This window comes from Alexandromys fortis, unplaced genomic scaffold (genome assembly GCF_014885135.2).
Source record: "Alexandromys fortis isolate MF-2015 unplaced genomic scaffold, M_Fortis_MF-2015_v1.1 scaffold_44, whole genome shotgun sequence".
Lineage (NCBI taxonomy): Eukaryota > Metazoa > Chordata > Mammalia > Rodentia > Cricetidae > Alexandromys > Alexandromys fortis.
This window is the reverse complement of record NW_026067921.1, coordinates 9,827,442-9,852,616: the sequence shown is the minus strand read 5'-3', so window position 1 is coordinate 9,852,616 and position 25,175 is coordinate 9,827,442. Positions and strand designations below refer to the sequence as shown.

Below are 25,175 nucleotides of genomic sequence, written 5' to 3'. Positions count from 1 at the left end.
TGCCAAGAGAGGCGAGGGGACTTAGCGGGTACAGGCACAAGGGCACCGCTGATCTCAGCCCGCTTTCTCCTACAGGGGGGCTGTCCCTGGCTGTGGAGGGCCCATCCAAGGCAGAGATCACCTGCAAGGACAACAAGGACGGCACTTGCACCGTGTCCTACCTGCCCACAGCACCTGGAGACTACAGCATCATTGTGCGCTTTGACGACAAGCACATACCGGGGAGCCCCTTCACAGCCAAGATCACAGGTGAGGCGCACATCCGGGCACGGACACACTCACGTCGGTGACTCAGGATGTTTGGGCAGGGACTGCTGGCGAGGAGGAGAGCATCTTGAGATAAATGTAAAGATGCTGCTCTCCACAACAGATGAAAAACATCCCCCATCCATACTTTAAAAGACGTGGTCATCTATGTCAGTTCAAGGCCAGCCTAGTTTACACACAGTGAGCTCCAGGACAGTCAAGACTACACAGAAAGACCCTGACTCAAAAAATAAATAAATAAAGCAAGCCAGGCAGTGGTTGTGCATGCCTTTAGTCCCAGCACTCGGGAGGCAGAGGCAGGAGGATCTCTGTGAGTTAGAGAGTTCCAGCATAGTCAGGACTGTTACACAGAGAAACCCTGTCTTGAAAAAAGAAATCATTTCACTTTCAAATTACTCTTGAAAACGTAGGGCATTGGCATGCCTCTGGTACCCTGAGAAAGCTTAGAGACAGCTTAGCACTGTGACAGAGACATACAGAGTCTAGTCGTCTAGTCCGGTGTCATGTCCAATCACACCATGTGACTCAGGATTAAATACACAAAGGTTCAAGCAGGGACTTAGCCCTTCCTGGACAGACCGGCACAGAGAAAAGGGACGCTGGGTCTGGTTGTTCGTTAAGGCGAATGCAGACCGGGGATGCTAGAGTCTGTCTGGAGCCCACAGCCTGACCCATCCCAACTCCCTCACAGGTGACGACTCAATGAGGACATCACAGCTGAATGTGGGCACCTCCACGGATGTGTCCCTGAAGATCACTGAGAGTGACCTCAGCCAGCTGACGGCCAGCATCCGTGCCCCTTCAGGCAACGAGGAGCCGTGCCTGCTAAAGCGCTTGCCCAACAGACACATTGGTGAGCACAGTGATTCATTGGGGGTGCTTGAGTGGGGGAGGCCTTAGGGATGTTCTGCTTAATGTCTCCCCTCCACAGGGATCTCCTTTACCCCCAAGGAGGTGGGCGAACATGTGGTGAGCGTACGCAAGAGTGGCAAGCACGTCACCAACAGCCCCTTTAAGATTTTGGTGGGGCCTTCAGAGATTGGAGATGCCAGCAAAGTTCGAGTCTGGGGCAAGGGCCTTTCCGAGGGGCAGACCTTCCAGGTGGCAGAGTTCATCGTGGATACTCGCAATGCAGGTACTTCTCACCCCGGTCCCCTCCTCGTTCTAGCTGGCATCCCACAGGTTCTTGTCCCTCCTTTCTGCCCAAAACCTCCCCCTCCGGCCACAGCCTCTTCCCCTGGTCTTCTGGGGCCTGTTGGGATTCAGCCTAGGGCCCACTGGGGGAAAAGATCCCCAGCCAGTTCTGTCACAGCTTTAAGAGAAAGCTCGGCTGTCGTGAGCTTGTTGGTCCCCACGCCCTGGAATCTAACAGGACTGCAGTACAGAATTTTCCAGAAGGGCTCTACAGTGGACCTTGACGGCAAACCCTTGGCTTGCCTCTCTACCTCTCATGGCGCCTTTCTCCTCAGTGGCCACTGTACTCACTGGGCATCTGTCTAGGCGGAGTCTACAGTATGGGTCAGGAGAGCAATGTGAGTGTGATGTCATAGGCTCAGGGGAGACATTTCCTTACCCTTCCCGTAGGGTATGGAGGCCTAGGGCTGAGCATCGAAGGTCCTAGCAAGGTGGACATTAACTGTGAGGATATGGAAGATGGGACATGCAAAGTCACCTACTGCCCAACGGAACCCGGCACCTACATTATCAACATCAAGTTTGCTGACAAACACGTGCCTGGTAAGGCTCTGGGCTGCGGCTTGATGGGGACAGATCTGGTGACTAGGCAGGGGACCCATGACCCTGATTCTCCTCTTCTCCCTCACAGGAAGTCCCTTCACCGTGAAGGTAACCGGCGAGGGACGCATGAAGGAAAGTATCACCCGGCGCAGACAGGCGCCTTCCATTGCCACCATTGGCAGCACCTGCGACCTCAACCTCAAGATCCCAGGTAGACAGCCAAGGCGGAGGAAAGCCAGGGAGGAGCGGGGCTGGCCATGGGGTGCACTTGCAGCCTGAACCTGCACTGGGGCTTACCTCCCTCCTCACCTCCCTCGTCACCTCCCTCGTCACCTCCCTCCTCACCTCCTGGCTCCCGGCTTTCTCTAGGAAACTGGTTTCAGATGGTGTCCGCCCAGGAGCGCCTGACTCGGACTTTCACGCGCAGCAGCCACACGTACACCCGCACGGAGCGGACCGAGATCAGCAAGACGCGGGGTGGGGAGACCAAGCGTGAAGTCCGGGTGGAAGAGTCCACCCAGGTTGGCGGAGACCCCTTCCCTGCTGTTTTTGGTGATTTCCTAGGCCGGGAACGCCTAGGCTCCTTCGGCAGCATCACCCGGCAGCAGGAAGGTGAGCAGCGCACTGGGAACTGGGGTCCTCACAGGGAGACAGGGGCCTCCTGCTTTGTAAGACAGAATGGCCCCATCTCTGGCCACCTTGGCCTAGATGGCCAGGACAGGTCTGAGCAGAGAAGGGGGTTTGCTGAGGGGGGGAGGACACCATGGAAACCAGATACAGCCTCTCATTGGCCTGATATCACTCCAACCCTTCAGGTGAGGCCAGCTCTCAGGACATGACAGCCCAGGTGACCAGCCCATCTGGAAAGACGGAAGCCGCAGAAATCGTTGAGGGCGAGGACAGCGCATACAGTGTGCGCTTTGTGCCCCAGGAGATGGGTCCCCACACAGTCGCTGTCAAGTACCGTGGCCAGCACGTACCCGGAAGCCCTTTTCAGTTCACCGTGGGTCCACTAGGTGAAGGTGGTGCCCACAAGGTGCGGGCCGGAGGCACAGGGCTGGAGCGAGGTGTAGCCGGCGTGCCAGGTAAGGGGCAGAGGCCAGGGAGAGTTTGGGGACGGGGCAGCCAGTGTGAGAAGCAGCCGTTCTTAGGCGCCACCCTTCCCCTGTTGCCCCAATACAGCCGAGTTTAGCATCTGGACCCGAGAAGCTGGCGCCGGGGGCCTGTCTATTGCTGTGGAAGGTCCCAGCAAGGCAGAGATTGCATTTGAAGACCGCAAAGATGGTTCTTGTGGCGTCTCCTACGTTGTCCAGGAGCCAGGTAGGCGTTCACAGTTGGGTGGGGAGTGGGCTGCCCCGGCTGCCCTCATGGATCCTGGGTTTCTGTTTGCTGACCAGACCAAAGGATGCCTGGGGCTGCAGGACTTTCTCCACCAGTCCCTATCCCCCTTCCACTCCAAGACCCTTCATCTTCTCAGAGCTGAGCCCCGATACAGTGAATTTGCCCTGGGATGAGACTGGGCTGGGAGTGGTTTGCCCCTTCCGCCCACATCCTGGAAACTGCTGACTAGTCTCCTTCCCCAGGTGACTATGAGGTCTCCATCAAGTTCAATGATGAGCACATCCCAGACAGCCCCTTTGTGGTGCCTGTGGCTTCTCTCTCAGACGATGCTCGCAGACTCACCGTCACCAGCCTCCAGGTCTGTGCCAGGGTGGGACCTGAGAGATGGAGGGTGGGGGGGTCGAGGAGGGCAGTGACCTTGGCATATGAGCTGGCTGCAGCCCCTTCTCCCACCATATACAGCATGGGTCAGGGCCCTCGGGGTAGCATGTCTGCACCCCAGTGAATGCTTCTCCTTTGGCTCTGTACCTTGTCTGCTTTTCACAAGCCCTGTCCTCCCTGAGAGCTGACATTTCTTGTCACTGCATTCCTTCCACTTCCCTCAGAATGTTTTTGCAGCTAATGAGTTCATGAGAATATGTACATAAAACCAATACAAAATAAGCCTAAGCTAGTTTGCAAAGGACTCCTGAGCGGGCACTTGTAGCCAGAGTCTGGGCGACTCTCCTGGCCACTGGGACCAGCTATACTTTTTCCTGCTGTGACATCTAGAAAGGTCCTTTCCTTCTGCCATACGGGAATGTGTCCATGCAAGCTTTCAGCAAGCCACACAGGAAATGGACACTCTGTCACAGAGCTGCTGTGTCTGGACAAGGAGGAGGCTTTGCCCCACGCCCTTTTAGCTGCCCTGCAGTGCAATCCTATCAACCAACAGCTAACCCAAGCTCTAGCCCAAGCTCCATCCCCCTACTCCTGAGCCCTGCCTGTGTTCTCCCCACTTCTCCTCCTTGGTCACCTCCTACAAGAAGTGTCCTTGGGGAAGTCTACACTCAGCCCGCCATATCCAAACTCTGTGTGCACTGTCAAACTCTGCTAACAGGCTTGCATTGCTCAGCGTCTGACCTCTCTTCCTCAGTGGAGACACAGATACATCACTCCTCATCGTATGTGGTACCCAGCAGGGTGCCCACCTCATTGCAGGTGGATGTAGAGAGAGGCAAACCAGCCTTTGCCTTCTCAGCCCATCCCTGCCATCTGGGCTGCAGGCAGGGACCGTGCTGGAGAGGTGGGAGCATTGGGCTGCAGATAAGACTGCCTTCGCTCCAGCTTCCTGGGACTCTGACTATGCTTTGTGGTCTTTGCAGGAGACGGGGCTTAAGGTGAACCAGCCGGCATCTTTCGCAGTGCAGCTCAATGGGGCCCGGGGCGTGATCGATGCTAGGGTACACACGCCCTCAGGAGCTGTGGAGGAGTGCTATGTTTCCGAGCTGGACAGTGGTGAGCTGGCCCTGCCCCTACGCTCTCCTGCCAGTCCGGGATCTCCGGGGAAGGGTGGAGAAAGGTGGAGGCTCGCTCACCAAGCTTCTGCCCCACAGATAAGCACACCATCCGCTTCATCCCCCATGAGAATGGTGTCCACTCAATTGACGTCAAGTTCAATGGCGCCCACATCCCTGGAAGCCCCTTCAAGATCCGCGTTGGCGAGCAGAGCCAAGCTGGGGACCCAGGCTTGGTGTCAGCCTACGGACCCGGGCTTGAGGGAGGCACTACCGGTGAGTGTGTGGAGCTAGGTGGGAAGCAAGGTTAGATTTAGGGGTGCGGTCAGACCCCCCCTTGGGAGGTCAGACACTCATTGGTACCAACTTTCAGTGTTGCCCAACAACCCCAGGGCTCCATTCTGGGCTATGCTCTTTCTAACCCTCATCCTCCCTCTGTTCTCCAGGTGTGTCATCAGAGTTCATTGTGAACACCCAGAACGCAGGCTCAGGGGCCTTGTCTGTCACCATCGATGGCCCTTCCAAGGTGCAGCTGGACTGTCGGGAGTGCCCCGAGGGCCATGTAGTCACTTACACTCCCATGGCCCCTGGTAACTACCTCATTGCCATCAAGTATGGTGGCCCTCAGCACATTGTGGGCAGCCCCTTCAAAGCAAAGGTCACAGGTGAGTATCCTGGATGGAGAAGCTTCATATAGCCCAAGCCTGGCTGGCTGGCTCTAGTGGCCAGTCACATCCAATTGTAGTCTGCCCTCAGTTATGGTCAAGTAACCATGGTGGGGGAGGGCCTGACTAGGCAGCATTCCATCCTGTAGAGTTGGGGCTGGAGAGATGGCTCAGAGCCTAAGAGCACTGGCAGCTCTTCCAGAGGTCCTGAGTTCAATTCCCAGCAACCACACAGTGGTTCACAACCATCTGTAATGAGATCTGGCGCCCTCTTCTGGCATGGAGGTGTACATGCAGAAGGAACATTATATACATAATGAGTAAATACATTTTTTTTTTAAAGAAAAACACAACCTTTTTTCAATGCTGGGGTTTAAACCAGAACCATGTCAATACTAGACAAGTACTACTACTGAGCTAGACCTCTAATTTGCTCTGTTTTAAAGCCATACTCCTGTGAGCTAACCTGAGTCCCCGGAAGAAGCCTGGAGAAGGAGGGATGGAGCCAGAAGTGGCTCAAGCCCAGGAATAGCAGGGAGTGGAGTGGGCTGGGAGCGGCTTGTTTGGAGTAGGCTTCATCCTTCCAGAGCTGCAGCTGAGGGCAGGAGGGTCCTGGTGCATTCAGGTCACCGAGGCCCATCCCAGAAGCTTGTCAGCGTCCTAGAAAAGGACAGAAGTCCTTCTGACCAGGCCCTTGGCCACCTTCTCTGCCCTTCAGGTCCCCGGTTGTCTGGAGGCCACAGCCTTCACGAAACATCCACAGTCCTGGTGGAGACCGTGACAAAGTCCTCCTCGAGCCGGGGCGCCAGCTATAGTTCCATCCCCAAGTTCTCCTCAGATGCCAGCAAGGTGGTGACAAGGGGCCCTGGTCTGTCCCAGGCCTTTGTGGGTCAGAAGAACTCATTCACTGTGGACTGCAGCAAAGCAGGTAACTTCCAGCCAAGAGGCTGGCCTGGGGGTGGAGGGGAGGGGACAGAAAGCTGGGGGGGGGGCTGCTGGTGGCCCTGGGGTGAGCCGCTCCTCTCTGCTTCTCTTTCCAGGTACCAACATGATGATGGTGGGTGTGCACGGGCCCAAGACCCCCTGTGAAGAGGTCTACGTGAAGCACGTGGGGAACCGCGTTTACAACGTCACCTACACTGTCAAGGAGAAAGGAGACTACATCCTCATTGTCAAATGGGGTGATGAAAGTGTCCCTGGAAGCCCCTTCAAGGTCAACGTGCCCTGAATCCCACAAGTGCTCCCCCAGCCCAGGCCCCCCCCCCACCTCCTGCCAAACTCACACCTACACCAACGTGCCACAACCATATGCACACTCGCAGAATCAGACACTAAAACACCTGCCTTGGGTGTGAAGTGAGTGGCACCACCTCCCTCCCCACCGTGCCCGTGAGGGGTGGAGGCCTTTATCTGTCTGGGGTCAGTGTCCCTCTCGCGTGGTGTGAGGGCAGACTGGAGTCAGGCTCAGGGGCAAGGGGTTAGACAGGGGTTGGGGGTCTGTGGAAGCCCCAGGACCATAGTGGGGCTGAAGCCAGTGGGCAAGCACTGAGTTGGGGTGTCTGTGTGGGAGAAGTCACCCTCACAAACGGCCAGGCCTGAGGACTCTATCCCGCCCTCTGGTGGCCACAGCCCTAGAGTGCGGGACTTGGAAAAGAACAATGAGAAGAAAATGGAGCCGGAACAAGCAGCCCGTGGCTTGTGGACTGGCCCCAAGTGATGTGCCCTGCCCACGCCAGGCTTCCTGGGAGACTGATTTCTCTTGTTTTATTATTATTTTTTATGGTTTCACAGCTCTGCCTTGTCGGGGGTCTTTTTTTACACATTGTGGGGCCCAACTTTGTGGGAAACTTTTGCACATGTGGAAAACACCAAATAAAGTGTAGCCGTTGCGGAGGCTGAGCTGTTCTTTATGGGGGAGGGGGGGTACTTGTCCACTGCTGTCCCCTGACCCCGGGTAGAGGGCCACACCGAGGCCAGACGGTTGTTCCCCAGAGACCTGACCCCAGGCTGAGGGCAGGGCCTGGGGAAATCAAGAAGTCTGGAATGTTCCCCGAAAGAGGACCTGGTGGGGAATTAGTCTCACACTAGCTGGAAGGTTGGTAGATGGCAGATGACAGTGGACACTATTAAGGGTGACTGGAAGGCCACTTACATTCAACCCAGCCTGAAGAATGTTCTTCAAATTAGGTTCTTAGAACTGTGGCCATGCCGGGTGGTAGTGGTACACACCTTTAATCCCAACATTTGGGAGGCAGAGGCAGGCTGATCTCTGTGAATTTGAGGCCAGTCTGGCCTATAGAGCAAGTTCCAGGATAGGCTCCAAAGTTACAGATAAACCCTGTCTCCAAAAAACAAACAAACAACAACAACAACAAAACCCAAAAAACAGAACTGTGACCACAAAGGCCAGGTGTGGAGCCCACGCCTTTAATCCCAGCACTTGGGAGGCAAAGCAGATCTCTCTGAGTTCGAGGCCAGCCTGGTCTACTTAGTGAGTTCCAGGACAGCCAGAGATACATAGATTTCTGTCTATGTATAGATTTTCCTGTCTCAAGAAAACAAAAACAAAGAAGTGTGACCACCGGCCCAAGCAGTAACGCTCTTCACCCAACAGAAACCAAAAGAGACTCCTGAACCTCACTTCCAGACCCTAGGTCAGACTTGGACCAGCTATACCCTCACCTCAAGTCTTGACCTAGCTCAGGTCTCCTGGGCTCCATAGCAGCTTCTGAACTCATCTCTTGGCCCTGACCTGCCCTCCCTGTTCCATGCAGATAGAACAGGTCCCATTAAAGGCCTCGTGTTCCTCTGGTTTAGAGCCAGGGCCGCTGTGGCTCTGGTCCCATTCCAGGAGATGGTCTCCACACTCCCCTGAGTTCAAGCCATCTCCCCATGTGGTTGGGCAGTGTACCCAACCCCTATCTGTACTCTGCACTTCACCCTGCTCCGTGGTTTCCCGGATACCTGTGTTGCAGCTCAGGCCTCTGCCTGGAACACCTTCGCCTTCCCACACCTGTCTTTCTGGCCACCGGGAAGCTTTCTTTGGCCTCTTCTGAGTCACTACTACCAATTTCCATGCTTCTGTGGGGCACCTGGCTGTTTATGGTTACTACCCTGATCTGCGGACAGACTCCCATGGCCTCCACAACCAGTCTAAACTCCTGATCCTGAGAGTTCTATACAGGCATGAATGATACGTGAAGAGGCTGCAAAGCAGAGCAAAAGTTCACTTCACCAGACAGATCCCAAAACAATAGATCCATCCCCACGCATGCCACAGTGATGCCACCAAGACCCAAGACAGTGTGACCCCAGCCCCCAAACCTGACTCCATTCAGTGACCGGTCTGCTTCCTCATTCTCTGTTTAGGTTTCTTCTTTCCCTTTATGTCCCAAGAATGAGGCAGGACAGAAAGACTCATGGGATGGAAAAAAAAAAAAAAGACTAATGGGATGGGAAGGAAAAGGCGCCTCCTCACTCCCAGAGTCTGGTTCAAGGCCGAGAGTCAAGAATTCCAGCACAACGTATTGGCTTTGTGGGAGCCTAGGCAGTTTGAATGCTCACCTTACTAGACCTGGATGGAGGTGGGTGGTCCTTGGACTTCCCACAGGGCAGGGAACCCTGATTGCTCTTTGGGCTGAGGAGGGTGGGGGACTTGATTGGGGAGGGGGAGGGAAATGGGATGTGGCGGTGGGGAAGAGACAGAAATCTTTAATAAATAAATAAATAAGTTAAAAAAAAAAAAGAATTCCGGCACAATTCACATTCTGTGAAGACTGCCAACCTAGAGACAATACGCCTTTCCTGGAGAGATATTTCAAATAAAAATGTTAAAATGGCCATGACCATGCTTAAGGCCTAAGCATTTATTGCCTTTCTTCCCATCTGCAAACAGGAAGCTTTCTGGGACTCTTACAAATAAGACTAAACTGTTGCCGACAATGAAAACATGACACCTTCCTCAGGCTTCTCTTGTGATTTAGGATCTTAGTTATCAGCTGTAAGCCTACCCAGGGCACATCGGGAACCACCCTGTGATCTCAGTTAAGCTCCTTAGTAACCCTTTGAAATGTGACTCCAGAAATCACCAAAATAGCGCACATGGCTGTGGTTAAGACACGTCATTCTCTCTTGAGAAGCCCATGCCCATGTCTGAATAGATCCTATCCTTCCCCTGGGAACCTCGCAGTGTAACCACCTCTATTAACCTCGCTAATAAATTCAAACTCTCCTTGGTACTGGCTCCTCCTGAAATTCTTTTCTGAAATAAAACAAACAAACAAACAAAAAAAACAACCCCCCCCCAAAAAAAAACAGCTTTATCTAAGAGAGGTCTCAGAAAAAGCAAAATAAAAAAAACCCTCAACTGCTGCAGACGGCAGCATAGAACTGTCTCCTGCCCCGTCACACTCTAAGTGACAGGAAGTATTTTCCTCTCCTGTCTCTGGAACATCTCTTTATTGCACCCCTGCTCTTCCCACTGAGATTTCTCACCTTTCCTGTGCCCCTGCAGGGAGCTCCTGAGAACAGAAATGGCGTTCTATCAGTCATTCGTCCCTAGCTCCTATTCCTGGTCCCCTTTAAATGAAGGAGCAGTGATGAGCGTGGCACTCCATCTCCTTAGGACTCATTCAGCCACTGAAGGTAGGCTTGCTGTCTTGAGCACCCAGACACCTGTGCTCATGCAGGACTTGTGCCGGAGGCTGGGGAAAATGGTCTCATCGACACCCTCACACCCCCTCACCCCCTGCCTGTCCCTCCTTGCCCCAGAGTGAGCTGGGTTGTTGACCTCCTTGTGACTTGAGGCACTCACACATAGTGGGGCAGCTGCTCTCAGCCAGTCACGGTGGGGCAGCAGGTGCTGAGCAGCTGAGGGCCTCTCCCCAGTCCTCTTCCAATCCTGTGACAGGGCCCTGAGGACTTCAGTGCCAAGTCTAAAAGGAAGCCTCAAAACAGCCGGATCGAGGGTGAAACCCGAGTGTGCCCCCACATCCCAGACCACATTGTTTCTATTTTACTTGGAGTTGTGACCAAATACCTGATGATGGGTTAATCTTGGCTTGCAGCTTGAAGTTACAGTCTGGCAGGGTGGGGAAGACACACAAAAAGCTTTTGACTGGGGTGGTCGGAGCTCAAGGCTGCTCACACACACGGGGAGGACAGGGATGCAGAGAACACGTGTGACCAGCTCGAAGGACACTCAGATCACATTAGACACACCTGCTTTCCGGGCACCATCACTTCCGTTTGCCACTCCCCCCCTGCAGTCCTGCCTCTATACACAGCACAGTCCCTGGATAGCTCTACTGTGTGAGTCTGGTAATAATTACCCTTTACTCCTCAGGGAAACTCCCCGATTCTTTCATTTTGTTGGGTTGGTTTCTGAGATAGGATTTTGCTGTGTATCTCTGGCTGACCACAACTCTTGGCGACCAGGTTGGCCTTGAACTCAAGAGATCTGCTTGTCTGCCTCCCAAGTGTTGAGACTAAAGGTGTGCACTACCATCGTCCGGCCTGCTTAGTTTTTTTTGTTTGTTTGTTTGTTTGAGATGGGTTTTAAAAAACAATTATTCACATTTATTTAGCTATTTAGTGTGCCTCTGTGTGTGTCTGTGTGTTCAAGAACACAAATGCAGAGGTCAGAGGACAACTTGCAGAACTTGCTCCTCTCCATCCACCATGTAGGTTCTAGGGATTGAAACTCGGGTCATCAACTGTGTGGCAAGTGCCCTTACTGAGCTGTCTTGCTAGGCCCAACAGTCTTACTACCTAGTCCAGGCTGACCTTGAACTTGTGGCAGTCCTGCTTCAACCTCCTAAATGCTAAGGTCACTGCTACATAGTTCTCTAAATGTAGCAACGAACACAAGGCCTTGCCTCTACAGCACTACAGTGTCACCAATTTGCCGTTTCTTAAATATATATTGCCGTAATTAAATATATATTGAGTAATTGTTGACCGCGGCATAGTTGATGTGCACGTGTACATGACACTGACTTAGACCTGAACCTTCCAGCTAGCAAGTATCTTTTCTTGGACAATTGTGGTAGTCCACGTCTGTAATCCCAGACCGCAGCAAGAATTGGAAAATCTGGGCAAAACAAACAAACAAAGAAGGGAGGAATTAGTGGTGAATTCCTATAATCCAGTATTCAGGAGGATGAGGCAGTAGTACAAAGGCAGCCTGGTCTCTGCATTCTGAGTTCCAGACAGCAAAGGCTACATATAGCAGGTTTCAAAAAACAAACTGCCAAATAAAATCAAACAAAGGGGCAGGGGGTGTGGCGGAGGCTCAAGCCTTAAATCCTAGTACTTGGGAGGCTAAGGAAGTCGGACCACCAAAAGTTTGAGGCCAGGTTAGGCTAAATAGTGAAACCTATCAAGAAAGGAGAGAGAGACAGAGAGAGAGAGAGAGACACACACACAGAGAGAGAGAGATTAGGCTATATCCTCAGCTATAGCCACTAATAACAACCCCTGTGCACATTTACTACGTTGCCTTTTAAAAGGTGGGCACTGCCCATCTTCCAGCACTCTTGTCCCCGAGGACCAACTAATCTCTGCCTCCCTCTCTGTCCCTTCTCTCTCCTCTTCCAATAAACTTCTCATGTGAGCCCTGCTGCATGGTGTGGCTTCTTCGTGGCATTTTTAAATTACAACAGAAGGGGCGGAGGAAGGAGAAGGAAAGAAAGAAAAAAAAAATCAAAGCATACACCGAACTGACCAGAAGACCCTAAGGCCCACAGGGTGCTCTATGACCTCACACCCATGCCCCGCAACTCCACCGCTCCGCGCGAGAGTCTCCGAAAGAACAAATGTAACAACAACAACAAAAATTTTTTAAACCAAACAAACTACACACAAACTCTGTGTGGAAAGTGGCAGTGGGATCAGGAATTTAAGGCCATTCTCTCCTACATTGCAAGTTCGAGACTATCCCGGACTATATGAGCACCTGTCTCAAAAAGCCAAAAACAAAATAACACACACACACAAAAAGAGAGTATGCCCCCTGAAGTCTCGCCCTCTAATAACTCTAGGTTCAAACAAACGTATCTTCCAGAATAAAGGAATAAAAGAAGGCCAGAGAAGCCTCTGCCGCTCAGCCTTCCGGGAGACGTAGTTCCGGCCTCTATGGCGCAGGAGTACTGAGGCGCATTCCTGCTAATGCGCATGTCCGGGAGGCGGGGAACCGCGCATGTCTGAAGGGCGGGCCGCTGCGGGGGCGGAGCATCACAGGTGCCGGTTGAGCTCTCCGCTCTGCAGACAGAATGGCGGGCCGGGGTAAACTAATCGCGGTGATTGGAGATGAGGACACGGTGACGGGTTTCCTGCTGGGCGGCATAGGGGAGCTTAACAAGAACCGCCACCCTAATTTCCTGGTAGTGGAGAAGGATACTACCATCAATGAGATCGAAGACACTTTCAGGTACGGTAGCCTGTGAGGCCTAAATGAATGGGTCCTGCTTGTAAGCGCTAGAATTAGCGGCCTGTTTACCTGGGTGTCAAGCGGCGGTAGGGATCGAGATGGTCCTGGAAGCCATCAGCCCCTCCGGAGCAGAGGCCTCCGCTGCCTAAGTTCCCTTTTGGGGCTCGGAGGGGCCCGGCGTACGGCAGGTCCACGAGCTCCCCGTCATATGATTGTGTGTCAGGTTAGGAGAGTCGGGCTTGATGTCCGGTCCTGCCGTAATTGGTCGCCGGGAGCCTCCAGTCGGTGGGGACCCGCAGGTTCAGCGCCTCTTCCGGGTCCCTGACGCTCACCTGTAGCGTATTCTCTGGACCTTACGTTTCGAGTCGTACCCTAAACAAATCACATCCAGTGTGAGTCTGGACAGTGGGTTCGTGTGTGTGTGTGTGTGTGTGTGTGTGTGTGTGTGTGTGTGTGTGTGTACGCGCTTCATTTTTCTTAGAGGCTCACAATTGCCTGTAAGGTAGTGGTTATTTCTGCTTACCGGTGAGAAAAAGGGCGGATAGGTTAAGGCACAGGCCCAAAGACACACCAGTCATAAGAGGCTCGACCTAGGTCAACTCTTTCTCATTTATTTGTTTGTTTAACTCAGGGTTTCTCTGTGTAGTCCTGGAACTTGCACTGTAGATCAGGCAGGCCTTGAATGCAGAGATCCGCCTGCCTCTGCCTCCTGGGTGCTGGGATTAAAGGCGTGCGCCACCGCTGCCGGTCTCTTTTTATTTTTTTTAATTACTGAGTCTCTGTGTGTGCTGTGTGACCGTGGATGGAGATCAGAAGCCAACTTTGTGAAGTCAATTTTCTCTTTCCACGGGCTAGTTCTGAGGCTAGAAGTCAAAGCAGTCAGCAGGCACCTTTCCCCACTGAGCCGTCTTGATCGTCCCCTTTTGCGTTTCTTAGCTAGTGCCCACTCTGAGCTGCTCTCTGCAGCCTGCCGTGGGGTTTCCATTTGTCTTGAGCACATTGGGCAGAACATCTGGAAAGTATGGCCTTCCACAAAGACCTTGTGCTTCAAGCCCCTCACTATGTACCCTGGGTCAAAGATCATAGTTCCAAAAAGTGGGTGCAGGCCTTCCTTTTAAGCCAGGAAGTATCCTGTTGACCAGAATCGAGGGTGCCAACTCTCTATTCTTTCCCTTACTCCTTTTCCAGGGCTACTGTGCCAAATCGCTGGAACAAACTGCCCTCACCTGTTTTCCCTAAATAGCCCAGTCCAGGGATACTGGCTGAGACTAGTTTCCACTGCCCGGGGTGTGGCAGGCTCACACCTGGGAGACTGTGAGTATCAGCTGATCTCTAAGCGGACGTGGCAAAGTGACCTCCAATGTCATTGGAGGACAGATTTTACTTCTAAGAATTTCCCATATTTCCAACAAGAAGGGATCCTAAAAATGATCAAGTCAAGTCTATTCCATGCTTAGCACAAAGTAGGTAAATTATTGTTGTTTTGTTTTTCAAGACAGGGTTTCTTTGTGTAGCCTTGACTGTCCTGGAACTCAGTCTGTAGACCAGGCTGGCCTCCAACTCACAGAGATCTGCTTGCCTCTGCCTCTGAAGTGCTGGGATTGAAAGTGTGCTTCTACCGCCTGGTTCATTCTCTCTCTCTCTCTCTGTTTTTTTTTTTTTTTCAGTAAATTATTTTTAATGAGTAGATGTGTGTGTGTGTGGGGGGGTGATCACATGATAGGAAAACCATAATGACGGTTTCTGTCTGGAAATTGTGATTCTGTCATTGCCTAGTCTCCTCTTTCTGTCTTTAGCTTATGGCAAATGTCATCCTGGCCCAGCCCCCTGCTGTAGACCTTGAGGCCTTTGGTGGTCTCCTCAGCCCTATATCTTAAAATTTCTACCTTCTCTACCTTCATCAATACTAAGAGTCTTATGTTTCTAGAATCTTCTTATGCTGATACAAAGGGCCTCATACCTACTTCCCTCTCCTCCCCTTTCCTACCCATAGGCAGCTTATAGAACACACTGATATGCAGCCTGGTCAGTATGATTCTGAGCTTCTGAGTGCAATTGCTTCATCCAAGGAAAGCTATGGTTGAGACCCTTGTGCCCCCTGGCCACTGCCATCTCTTCCTCTTCTTCCCCAACAGGCAATTTCTAAACAGGGATGACATTGGCATCATTCTCATCAACCAGTACATCGCAGAGATGGTTCGGCATGCCCTTGACGCCCACCAGCGTTCCATTCCAGCTGTCCTGGAGATCCCATCCAAGGAGCATCCCTATGATGCAGCCAAAGACTCCATCCTGCGCAGGGCCAAGGGCATGTTCACGGCCGAAGACCTGCGCTAGGGCTCCTCAGCCGCCGGCCCCCTCTCACTATCAGGCCTCTTCCAGTTTGCCATCCTCTATTTAAGTTTCAAGCCTTGGTTTCCAGCCCCTCCTTTCCTCTTCGCTGAGTGGCTTCTAAGCTGTTGGGGTTCTGCTGTTCAGATCCAGGCTGGTTAGGGAGAGAAAACCCAACCATCTTCTCTCTCCATCCCTCCTCCCTGTGCTGTTACACAGTGTCATTGTTGATATTAAAAGAATATTCTCTCCAAATGGATGCTGGAATGGATACGTGAGGGGTGCAGTGTTGGGGTACATTAGATCGGAAATAGGCGAAAGCTACCAAAGAACCAGGTAATGAAGAAGCGTTGAGCAGGAGCCTAATTCAAGGACTGGTCCCCTATGTCATGGACTGACTTCGGGGATGGAGGACAAAGTTTGAGCCCAGTCCCTACTTTTGTGCCTTTACTCAGTTTTTCTGGTGCTGGGAGGGGCCTTGCCCAAGGAATAAACCAATTGCATAGGATTGTCATTCTAGATCATTCTCACTCAGCCTGTGGTTCGAGACCCTTTGGTGTATGGAATGGCCCTTACCCAGGACCATCAGAAAACACAGATATTTATATTACAGTTCACAACAGTAGGGGCTGGAGAGATGGCTCAGTGGTTAAGAGCACCACCTGCCCTTCCAAAGGTCCTGAGTTCAATTCCCAGGAACCACAACAATTCGTGGCTCACAACCATCTGTAATGAGATCTGGTGCCCTCTTCTGGTCTGCAGGCAGAGTACTGAGAATACTGTATACATAATAAATAAATCTAAAAAAAAATTCACAACAGTAGCAAAATTACAGTTCGGAAGTAGCATTGAAAATAATTTTATGGTTGGGGATCACCACAAAATGAGGAATGTATTAAAGGGCCATAGCGTTAGGAAGGTTGAGAACGACTGTTCCTGCTAGAGCTTGGAGCCTTCAGGTTTGGGGATCAAGGTGTTTAGTTAGTGAGCCCTACCCTGGGCTATCTCAGAAAGGGTGACCCGGGACATCTGCTGAGGGCAATGGCAGGTAGAACTCTGGCCCTGTGTGAGGTGAGGCTTGGTTGCCAGGTGACTGTCCCAGGGCAGCCCCCCACTGTCTCTGCCTGCTGTGCTCACTCAGCAATAGCCACCCCGATAGCGCTTTTCCCCTTGCCACCATGTCGAGGCAGCTCAACATGGACACCCTGCGGCAAAACTTCTGGAAGGAGGAATACCTCAGAGAGATGAAGTTGCGCTGTGAATGGCACCGCAAGTATGGGGCTCTGGTGAAGGCCAAACAGAAGGCTAAAGCCGCAGCTCGCCTGCCCCTCAAACTCCCCACCCTGATGCCTACGGCCCCAGACTCACCACCACCTGTCTCCAAAGCAACCCCTTCTAAGGCCCCCAGCCCTGTCCCAGAGGCTCCTTCACAGTCAGAAATGTACCCAGTCCCACCTGACACCAAAGCCCTGCTCTATGAAGGCATCTCCCACGACTTGCAGGGACGCTACCAGTATCTCAATGCCCGAAAGCTGGACCTGCCAGAGACGCGTTACCTGTTCCCCATCACCACCAACTTCACATATGGCTGGCAGCTGGGTGAGCCCCAACTTCCCATACAGGAGTCACCTCACAGACATGGAACTTGTGCCTTATGCTGGAGAACTGGCATCCTAGGGGAAGGCCAGATTGTGTAAACGGGGCAAGGAGATAGATCTAAGGGACAAGCCCTGTGAAATGAAGGGATGGGGGGGGGGCATGTGCTTCAGGTTGGATTGTTAGCAAAGATCAGTCTTGGGGCTTTTAAGGTAAATGATGGGGGTAGGGCTTTGGATTTTCTCCTCATCTGAGGGGAAGCTAGTGGGGGGTTTAAGCCAGGGATACTGGGTTTGGGAAATTGAAGCATCTAGCAAATGAACTAGGCATTTGTTTTGTGTAACCTTGGCAAGGGTAGGATTAGCAGAACTGAGATCAAGGATGTTTTGGACAAAACTCAGTGGAGTTCATTGATGGCTTCAGTGCGACAGGGACAGCAGTCAACGGCAGTGCACAGATTTCACTGTGGTCGCTGATTAGATGTGTGAAGATAGCCTGTGCTGGCCACCGTAGGCTCCCTAGTCACTGTGGGGAAGCATGGCCTTGAGGAGTTAGCTCAGAGGGAGTCACCAGAGTGGAAGGGGTATTTAAAGCAAAGAATGGAAGGTGGACCAGAAGGTGGGGATGGCATTGGTAGGAAGGCAGCCCACCTGAGCCCGCAGCTCCGCCCCAGGCTGAAGGTAGGTCATCAGCCGGGACAGAGACAGGAGGAGGAAGCGCTGAGGCCACGGGTGTCACTGCTTTGATGAGGGCCCTTGAGTGCCCGTTTACTACCAGTCAGGAGTTTCTAGGAAATGTGTCCTGCTGCCTGAGTTGCAGAAATTTTGGATGGTTCCCTCATATCCCCCCGTACCTCACAAGTAAGGGGAGCAGCTTCCCAGCAAATGCAAGAGGAGGCCCCAGAAGGGAATGGGGTAGAAGGAAGCTCCACGTCTCCACAGTCCGTCCTGTGACGATCATAGCCAGAGGCACACTGACCTAGTGGCCCTGGCGGACCATCTTAGAACTGGGCTACCATGGCAGACAGCTGCAGGCCACACTGCCATCACTGCTGAGTTTTTCCTGTAGCCCTCACTCTTCGGAAGCCCTTTTCATTTATTCACACGGAGTAGAGCCATAGGCAGAGTCCTAGGGATATGTGGCAGAACTCCTGTACTCCAGAAACCTATTCGTAGAGTCTGATGTCTCTTCCCAGGCCCCCCAATAAAGCAGGAATTGGTCTCCTGCAAGATGTGCCGCATTGAGTCGTTCTTCCGTAAGAATGGAGCCTTTGCATTACTGGACCCCCGGGACCTGGCCCTCTGACCTTGGGCCAGGCAGCGACAGAAGAGCAGAAAGAGGAAATAATAGGATTTTGGTGGAGCTGCATTGCTGTGTGTGTGTGTTTGTTCTCCCTGGCCTTGATGCTTCCGTTGGAACCTTTCTGAAACTGCTTCACACTTGGGGTTACCCTTTAGCTTTTCCTTTAGTTTATCTCACGGCGACCCAGCCAAGGTAGGAGCAGGCTGGGTGGTGTGTGCACTATTCTCCAGGACTAGGCTTCACAGTGCCAGGGGACAGTAGCTCCTGAAAGTTCTGGGTGTTCCTGAGAAGACAGTGACTTGTCAATCAGATGTTAGGGCAAAGTAGTGCCTACCATTCCCTGCCTGCCCCTCACCTGGCCCCGAGTGCCCGCAGCCACTGAGTCCTTCCTCTCTGCACTTGTTCCAGCCGCTCTCGCAAGGTATGTCTCCATCCTGCCGCATCCTCCTAGGTGGCAAGAACTCTGAGCGGGCTGGTGCAGCCATCAGGGTACCGTCCAGCGCCCGCCCCTCTCCCGCTGGACCCCTTCGGAAGCCGCTGGCTGCTGCCCTCCCCTCCAGGGGCAGAACCGTGGTGACCGGGACACCTTTCCCCAGGTTCTTGCCTGTAGTGCCATCTGAGCCGCTCTGGGAGGGAGCCCCAGCGGGTGAACCCGGCGGTGATGGTTCCCAAGGATGCGGAGTCGTTCCAGGACCTGGGGAGGCGGCAATGAGCTGGGCTCTGTCTGCCTCGGCGACCCTCCCATCTCCACCACCACCAGCAGGCCGGGCCCTGGGACGCACCCGCAGCCGCTGATGCTCGCGGTCCTGCTGCCGCCGCTCCCTGGCTGCGCCGTGCAGCTCCAGCAGCCGCTGCAGAGCCTCCTGCTCAGTGCGGGCCGGTGCCTCCTCCGTGCTCCCGGGCTCGGGCCATGCGGCCTTTGAGGATTTGGGGTTCCTAGGGCCTCTCTGCTCCCAGATTGAGCCAGGAAGCCTCGTCTGGGGCTCCTGTTCCCCAAAGGCCGGCATCCCACCTCCTGGGCCTCGGAGCAGCGGCTGGGCCAGAGGCACCAGGGCACAGGGAGGAGTCCACTCCCCTTCCTGGGTCAGCAGGGTGCTACTATCCGGGGGTCCTGGTATCTCGGTTTCCACACACTGGGAGATCGGTTTTCCTGGGAACCTGCAGAAATCCCTGGAATGGCCCTGAGGGTCGCCCTCTTCCTGGCCCCATAATGTCGCTTTCCCCGGGACTTCTGAATTACCGTCTTCCCCAAACTGAGGGGTTTTGAATTCCTGGCCCTGCTGAGACTGCTTCCTTTCTCTTTGACTTGGAGGAGCCCCTTTGCCTAGTCCTTTATACCCCGGCAGCGACTGCCCACGCTGACCCTGTGGTGTCTCCTCAGGATGGCCCTGAGGAGAGTCTGCCAGCAGTGGCTGCGGTTCTGCGCTCTCATAGCTCAGGCCAGTGTCAAGCCCCTTGGAGGGATCTTGAGATGCTGGCAAGCCCTGGGAAGCCATGTAAGCCGGCTCTGGGCCTTCCTGGCCCAGCTTTCCCTCCTGTGGGCTTCTGAGAGTCTGTCCACCGGAACTCTGAACGTTTGGCTCTGTTTGACTCTTTTCTTCCATCTTGTCTGGGTCCTAGGAAGAAAAAAATATTCTGGGCCCAAAAAGTTTGTGCTCTTCCCCCAGTGCCTTGCACATCACACCGCTGCCACCGCCACTACCCACCCACTCTTGCTGGTCCCTGAATGTGCCACACCCATTTTATGTGGTGGAAAAGGTCTCAGTAATGGTCCCTCCTTCCTCTAGCTGTGAGAGGCAGCCCCACCTCACCCCAGCAACCTTATCCCCGCCTTACTCCACCCCCTGCTGCCCCCTGAGGGGGCCCTTGCCCAGGACCCTTTGACCCTTTGACCTTAAGCTGTGAGTTTCCCGGCTCCTTGAAGTTACTGCTGCCCGTGGGATGTAAGCAACCTACAGGGGAAAGTCAGACATTGACTGAAGTCTACTGCTGTCCTGGCTCTGACACCCATTCCTCCAGAATTAGAATGCAGATGCCTGGGGTGGGCCCTGTGCGTAGGCGTAGGCGAGGGAGGAGTCCCAGGAGTGGTGGTTTACAATCCACACACCTTCATTCCCACCACCTGCCACGCACAGCCTACCACGTGTTTCCTGTGTCCACAAACGGCCAACCCCAACTTCTGCCTCTTTTTAGCTCAAAGAAATCTGCACAGTTCCCCGTGTTCCGAGAACACTACAAGAAGAGCCCATTTGCTGAGGTCCTCCTAGGACCCACTCTTTGTCCAGGTTTGCTGGCTCAGGTCCACAGGGGACCCACCACCGCCACCACACACACCGTGTGCCATACTTTCCCTGCTCTGAAGGAAAATCTTACTCTTTGTTTCTGGCAATAAAATCAAAGGAAATTTACAATGAAATTTTAAACCAGAGCCTGGCTTAAAACTGCCAAGTCTTCACAATTAACAAAAGAAATCCAAAAAGAGGGACGTGCTGTCGCTGCTTCTTGCAGCTGCGGGAAAGAGAGCCTCTCTGCAGCCACGAAACTGAGGGTCTGCTTTTCATCGCTCCTAAACCCAGCCCCTTACAAGGAAAACAATATTCTCAGCAGTAACTACAGGGGTGTGTTTTCTATGGAAATACATGCGGCTTCAAAGGCTCTTTGAACTTACAAGATTCTTGGCTTTAGAAAAATCATTGCCAAAAGTGGGAAAACAACCTCCTACTCTCTTCCTGCTGAGCCCCTATCCCCAGGTAATATAGTGTAGGGAGCACTCCCTCCAGGTAATATAGTGTAGGGAGCACCCCACTCCCAGGTAATATAGTGTAGGGAGCACCTCTTCCCCAGGTAATATAGTGTAGGGAGCACCTCTTCCCCAGGTAATATAGTGTAGGGAGCACTCCCTCCAGGTAATATAGTGTAGGGAGCACCCCACTCCCAGGTAATATAGTGTAGGGAGCACCTCTTCCCCAGGTAATATATTGTAGGGAGCACCTCTTCCCCAGGTAATATAGTGTAGGGAGCACTCCCTCCAGGTAATATAGTATAGGAAGCACCCATTCCCAGGTAACATAGTATAGGAGCACCCCACCCCTAGGTAATATAGTGTAGGGAGCACCCCACCCCCAGGTAATATAATGTAGGGAGCACCCATTCCCAGGTAATATAGTGTAGGGAAGCACCTCACCCCCAGGTAATATAGTGTAGGGAGTACCCCACCCCAGGTAATATAGTGTAGGGAGCACCCATCCCCAGGTAATATAGTGTAATTTGTATCCCTGTCTTTCCAAGAGGTAATATTCTTGTCAAAATTCTGTCAATCAAAAAAAGAACCATTAGCACTCTTCCAAGTGGTAAAACAATTGAATGCATATAGCTTTGAGAGATGATGCATTGCTTAACACACAATTTGAGAATCAATCAACACAGCAGCTGGGGAGGGGAGGCCAGGGCACCAAATCCTATCTGTGCGCTTCATATCTTGTTCTCTCACAAGGGTATGATCTCAAAGACTAGACCAAGTCCTCCCGTGTCTCCGGTATGGCACTGTGCTTGGCATAGGGTAGCAAATGGATGGTCTAGGATTGCTATTCTGTCCCTTCTTCAGGTGCTGCCGCTCCCTGCCTTGGCCCCACTGGACACGGTGCCCAAGATAGCTGATGCCAACTCAAAAACTGGCAATAAAACCTGCTTCCGTAGGGCATGGTGGTGTACCCATAATCCTAGGATTTGTGAGGCTGAGGCAGGAGGATTGTGAATTGAAGATCAGCCTGGATTATATGATGGAGGAAGGTCATTGGTTAAAAAATAAACTGCTTGGCCCTCATAGGTTAAAACATAGGTGGGAGGAGTAAACAGAACAGAATGCTGGGAGGAAGAGGAAGTGAGCTCAGAGGCCATGCTCCCCTCTCCAGGGCAGGCGCAATGAAGCAAGCCGCCAGGTCAGACATGCTGAATCTTTCCCATTAAGCGCACCTAGTGGTGCTATGGAGATTATTAGAAATGGGTTAGGCAAAATATGAGAATTAGCCTGTAAGAGGCTAGAGCTAGTGGGCCAAGCAGTGTTTAAAAGAATACAGTTTGTGTGTTGTTATTTCGGGGCCTAAGCTAGCCAGGCGACCAGGAGCTGGGGTGGCAGGAACAGGGCCTGCAGCTCCTACAACAATTATACACCAAGTTCCAAGTTAAGACGACCCACACAAAGCTGGGCAGTGGTGGTACACACCCAGCACTTGGCAGATTGCTGAGTTCTAGGCCAGGTCCTGGTCTACAGAGTGAGTTCCAGGACAGTCAGAGCTACACAGGGAACCCTGTCTGGGCGTGGGGGAGAACAACAAAACATAACAAAAAGGCGGCCTGTATAGCAAGGCCTTGTCTCAAAAATAAAATAAAATAAAATAAAATAAAATAAAATAAAATAAAATAAAATAAATGAAAACCTAATTGGCGTCTCCAGCTAACTTGACACTCAGTGACAAGGTAAGTGATGAAGACCCGGGATGAGACTGTCCCTGCCTCCCAATCTAGTCTGGTTTACCAGCTCCAGGAGCGCCGGCTCCCTTGACTTCTGGACTGGTTCCTGTTGGTGTACCAAGTGCCATCTCTGCAGGCATGATGGGGCCCTCCAGGCTTGGGTCAGCATCGCTCCTGGCTTCACCCAGATCTGAGGCAGATGAAGGATCTGTGGCCTGTCTCCTGCAGGAGTTCAGCAGCTGCAATGGGGAGCAGCCTGCCTGCTAGACATCCTCGGACTTTCAAGCTGCTAAGTAAGTCAAGTCGGAATTCAGGGAGCCCCCTCCCCAACTCCTGCACCCCGTGGCTCCTGGGAGCTGTGGTGTCCTGCCAGGGACTGAACAAAAGTCTAGAAGGAATTGGAGGAAGAGGAGGGAAGGAGGATTGTCACAGGAAGTGGGTTCTCTGTCACTGTGAGGCAATACCAAGAATGCAGAGTCCTTGTGGAGCAAGACTCACCCCTTGAGGAGCTGATGGCTCTCACTCGGGGCTTCCTCAGCCTGGAGTGGAGGGTGTATCTTGGAACTCTGCAGAGATTAAGTGAGCCCACACTCACAGGGTGGCATTCCCTGAGTAGTAAGGAAGTTTCCAGCAGGCCCTCGTGTCTCCCACCTCCTGGCAGTCATGCCCTTTGTGATAGCTCTTCCTCAAGCTTGGCTGAATTCTTCCTGAGTGGTCACTACTAGCAAACCTTCTGTTCCCACAGAGGGTGCCTCAGCCCCGAAAAGCCACTAACCTGACCTCAGGGGCACCACCCCCTGTTCTCAGCTCTGTTTTGGGGCAGGTCACCTAGTCAAAGGATCAGCCCACGGCAAAGGCTTCTCAGCATCTCTGTCTCAGAGCCATGCTGGGCACCAGTACCTCTGCCCTCTTAGACCTGCCAGGTGATGTCTTTCCCTCTGGGCAGCCACATGGAAAGGCTTTGCGTACGGCCCACAGTTGATTTCACCGGCCGGTTGTTAACTGTGCAGTCTTCAAGTTAGGAGCATATGGTATTTGTTGGGTATGGTAGGAACCCTTTTGTCCCAGTGAATCCAGTGGTCCTCCCAATGGTCTTTGAAGAAAGATCTAGAAGGATCTATTATTACCCACATTTGTAGCTGAGCAACTGGAAGCTTAGAGTCCACAGGAAGCCACAAAGCAGAAATTTGAACCTAGGCCTGTAAATCGCAAAGCCCATGCATTGCCCACTTCCCCTCACCCTCTAGACCACCTGGGTGACACACGGTGCCCCTACTCACCACACTCGCCAGACGCTTAGAATCCCCATCTAGATTCCTGCCACAGGATTGGTTGCACTGATTCCGTGTGTGCTGAGCCTGGTCTCTCTGGCCATAGACCCCAGCCCAGGGGGGCCAGAAGAGGCTCAGCCCAACCCCAGTCAGCAGCTCCAAGTCCCAGAGAAGCTGCATGAGGATGGAAAGCCAGGAAATGAGGGGAGCCACTCTGCCTTCTGCATCTGCTTCCCCCGTATGTGCTGGCCTCTACCTTCTCCTGGGCCCGTAGGCTCTGCTCCATCTCCAGCAGCGTCATGGGTAGCTCCAGCCCTGGGGCACCATCCCAGCCCTCGTGTACCTGGAGTGGGGATCATGGGTGTTAGGTCCCCGTCTACTTGTCCCTTGGAAGCAGCCATCAGCCTTCCGTACCTGCTCTGTTGCAGTTTGGAGCTGGCCTAGACCTGCAGGGCGCTGGAAGAGAAGTTGGTGAAGGGTCAAGGCTTGCTTGAGGCTACAGGGGAGTCTTGGACCCCCAGGGATGGTTGCCTGTGCCATGGGGAAGACAACAGGACAAATGTCCTGTTCCTCTTCCCTATCTGCATCTGCCACAAGGGCCTCAAGAGAGGTAGAGGACAAGGAACAAAAGCTCGGATCTCAATAATGCAGGGCCCTGACACCTGAGCCTCCCAGGGACACTAGGCTCGCTCTCGGGTAGGTTTCCTGGACTAGAGGCGGAATACAGAGCATGACACAAGAGACCTCAGCACAGGTGCCTGTTCGCAGCCCTGGTGAATATTTACAGATGCATTGTTCTGGTTTTCTGTATGCTGCTGTGGTCAAATGGTCCAACAAGAAGCAACTTAGTGGGGCTGCAGAGATGACTCAGCAGCTAAGAGAACTTTGCAGAAGACCCAGGTCAGGTCCCCAGCATCTTCATGGCAGCTCACAACCACTTGTCAAACCAGTTCCCAAGGATCCTCCATCCTCTTCTGGTCTCTGTAGTCACCAGGCATACGCATCATGCCCTTATAAGCACGAGACAAATACAGGCACATAAAAGAAAAATAAATGCATCTTTAAAAAAACAATTTAGAGCCGGGTGGTGGTGGCGCACGCCTTTAATCCCAGCACTCGAATTAAAGCAGCAGGCAGATCTCTGAGTTCGAGGCCAGCCTGGTCTACAAGAGCTAGTTCCAGGACAAGAACCAAAAGCTACGGAGAAACCCTGTCTCGAAAATCAAAAAAAAAAAAAAAAAAAAAAACAATTTAGGGGAGAATGGTTATA

The 25,175-nt window shown here is 52.8% G+C and overlaps 3 protein-coding genes across 4 annotated transcripts in view; all 3 read left to right on the top strand.

Moving 5' to 3' along the window:
- The window catches only part of Flnc (filamin C), a 28,215-nt gene extending 20,816 nt beyond the window's left edge, over positions 1-7,399 (top strand). For both annotated transcript variants that reach the window (XM_050141673.1, XM_050141672.1), the window contains 14 exons: positions 76-249; positions 959-1,120; positions 1,199-1,402; positions 1,852-2,004; positions 2,093-2,215; positions 2,374-2,616; positions 2,820-3,089; positions 3,187-3,324; positions 3,588-3,703; positions 4,710-4,842; positions 4,941-5,117; positions 5,288-5,506; positions 6,225-6,434; positions 6,547-7,399. In XM_050141673.1, coding sequence (XP_049997630.1) covers positions 76-249; positions 959-1,120; positions 1,199-1,402; positions 1,852-2,004; positions 2,093-2,215; positions 2,374-2,616; positions 2,820-3,089; positions 3,187-3,324; positions 3,588-3,703; positions 4,710-4,842; positions 4,941-5,117; positions 5,288-5,506; positions 6,225-6,434; positions 6,547-6,734 — 2,510 coding nt within the window. In that variant the 3' untranslated portion in view covers positions 6,735-7,399. The remainder of the gene's footprint in view (positions 1-75; positions 250-958; positions 1,121-1,198; positions 1,403-1,851; positions 2,005-2,092; positions 2,216-2,373; positions 2,617-2,819; positions 3,090-3,186; positions 3,325-3,587; positions 3,704-4,709; positions 4,843-4,940; positions 5,118-5,287; positions 5,507-6,224; positions 6,435-6,546) is intronic.
- A 5,319-nt stretch (positions 7,400-12,718) lies between these two features.
- Positions 12,719-15,525, top strand: Atp6v1f (ATPase H+ transporting V1 subunit F). The gene is made up of 2 exons (XM_050141701.1): positions 12,719-12,935; positions 15,071-15,525. Exons 1-2 carry the CDS (start codon positions 12,778-12,780, stop codon positions 15,270-15,272), a joined length of 360 nt encoding a protein of 119 aa, XP_049997658.1. The 5' UTR covers positions 12,719-12,777; the 3' UTR covers positions 15,273-15,525.
- A 147-nt stretch (positions 15,526-15,672) lies between these two features.
- Spmip1 (sperm microtubule inner protein 1) lies at positions 15,673-18,294 on the top strand. Its single transcript, XM_050141702.1, has 2 exons — positions 15,673-16,865; positions 18,058-18,294. The coding sequence occupies exons 1-2, from the start codon at positions 16,445-16,447 to the stop codon at positions 18,165-18,167; spliced, it is 531 nt and encodes a 176-aa protein (XP_049997659.1). The 5' UTR covers positions 15,673-16,444; the 3' UTR covers positions 18,168-18,294.
- The last annotated feature ends 6,881 nt before the right edge of the window (positions 18,295-25,175 follow it).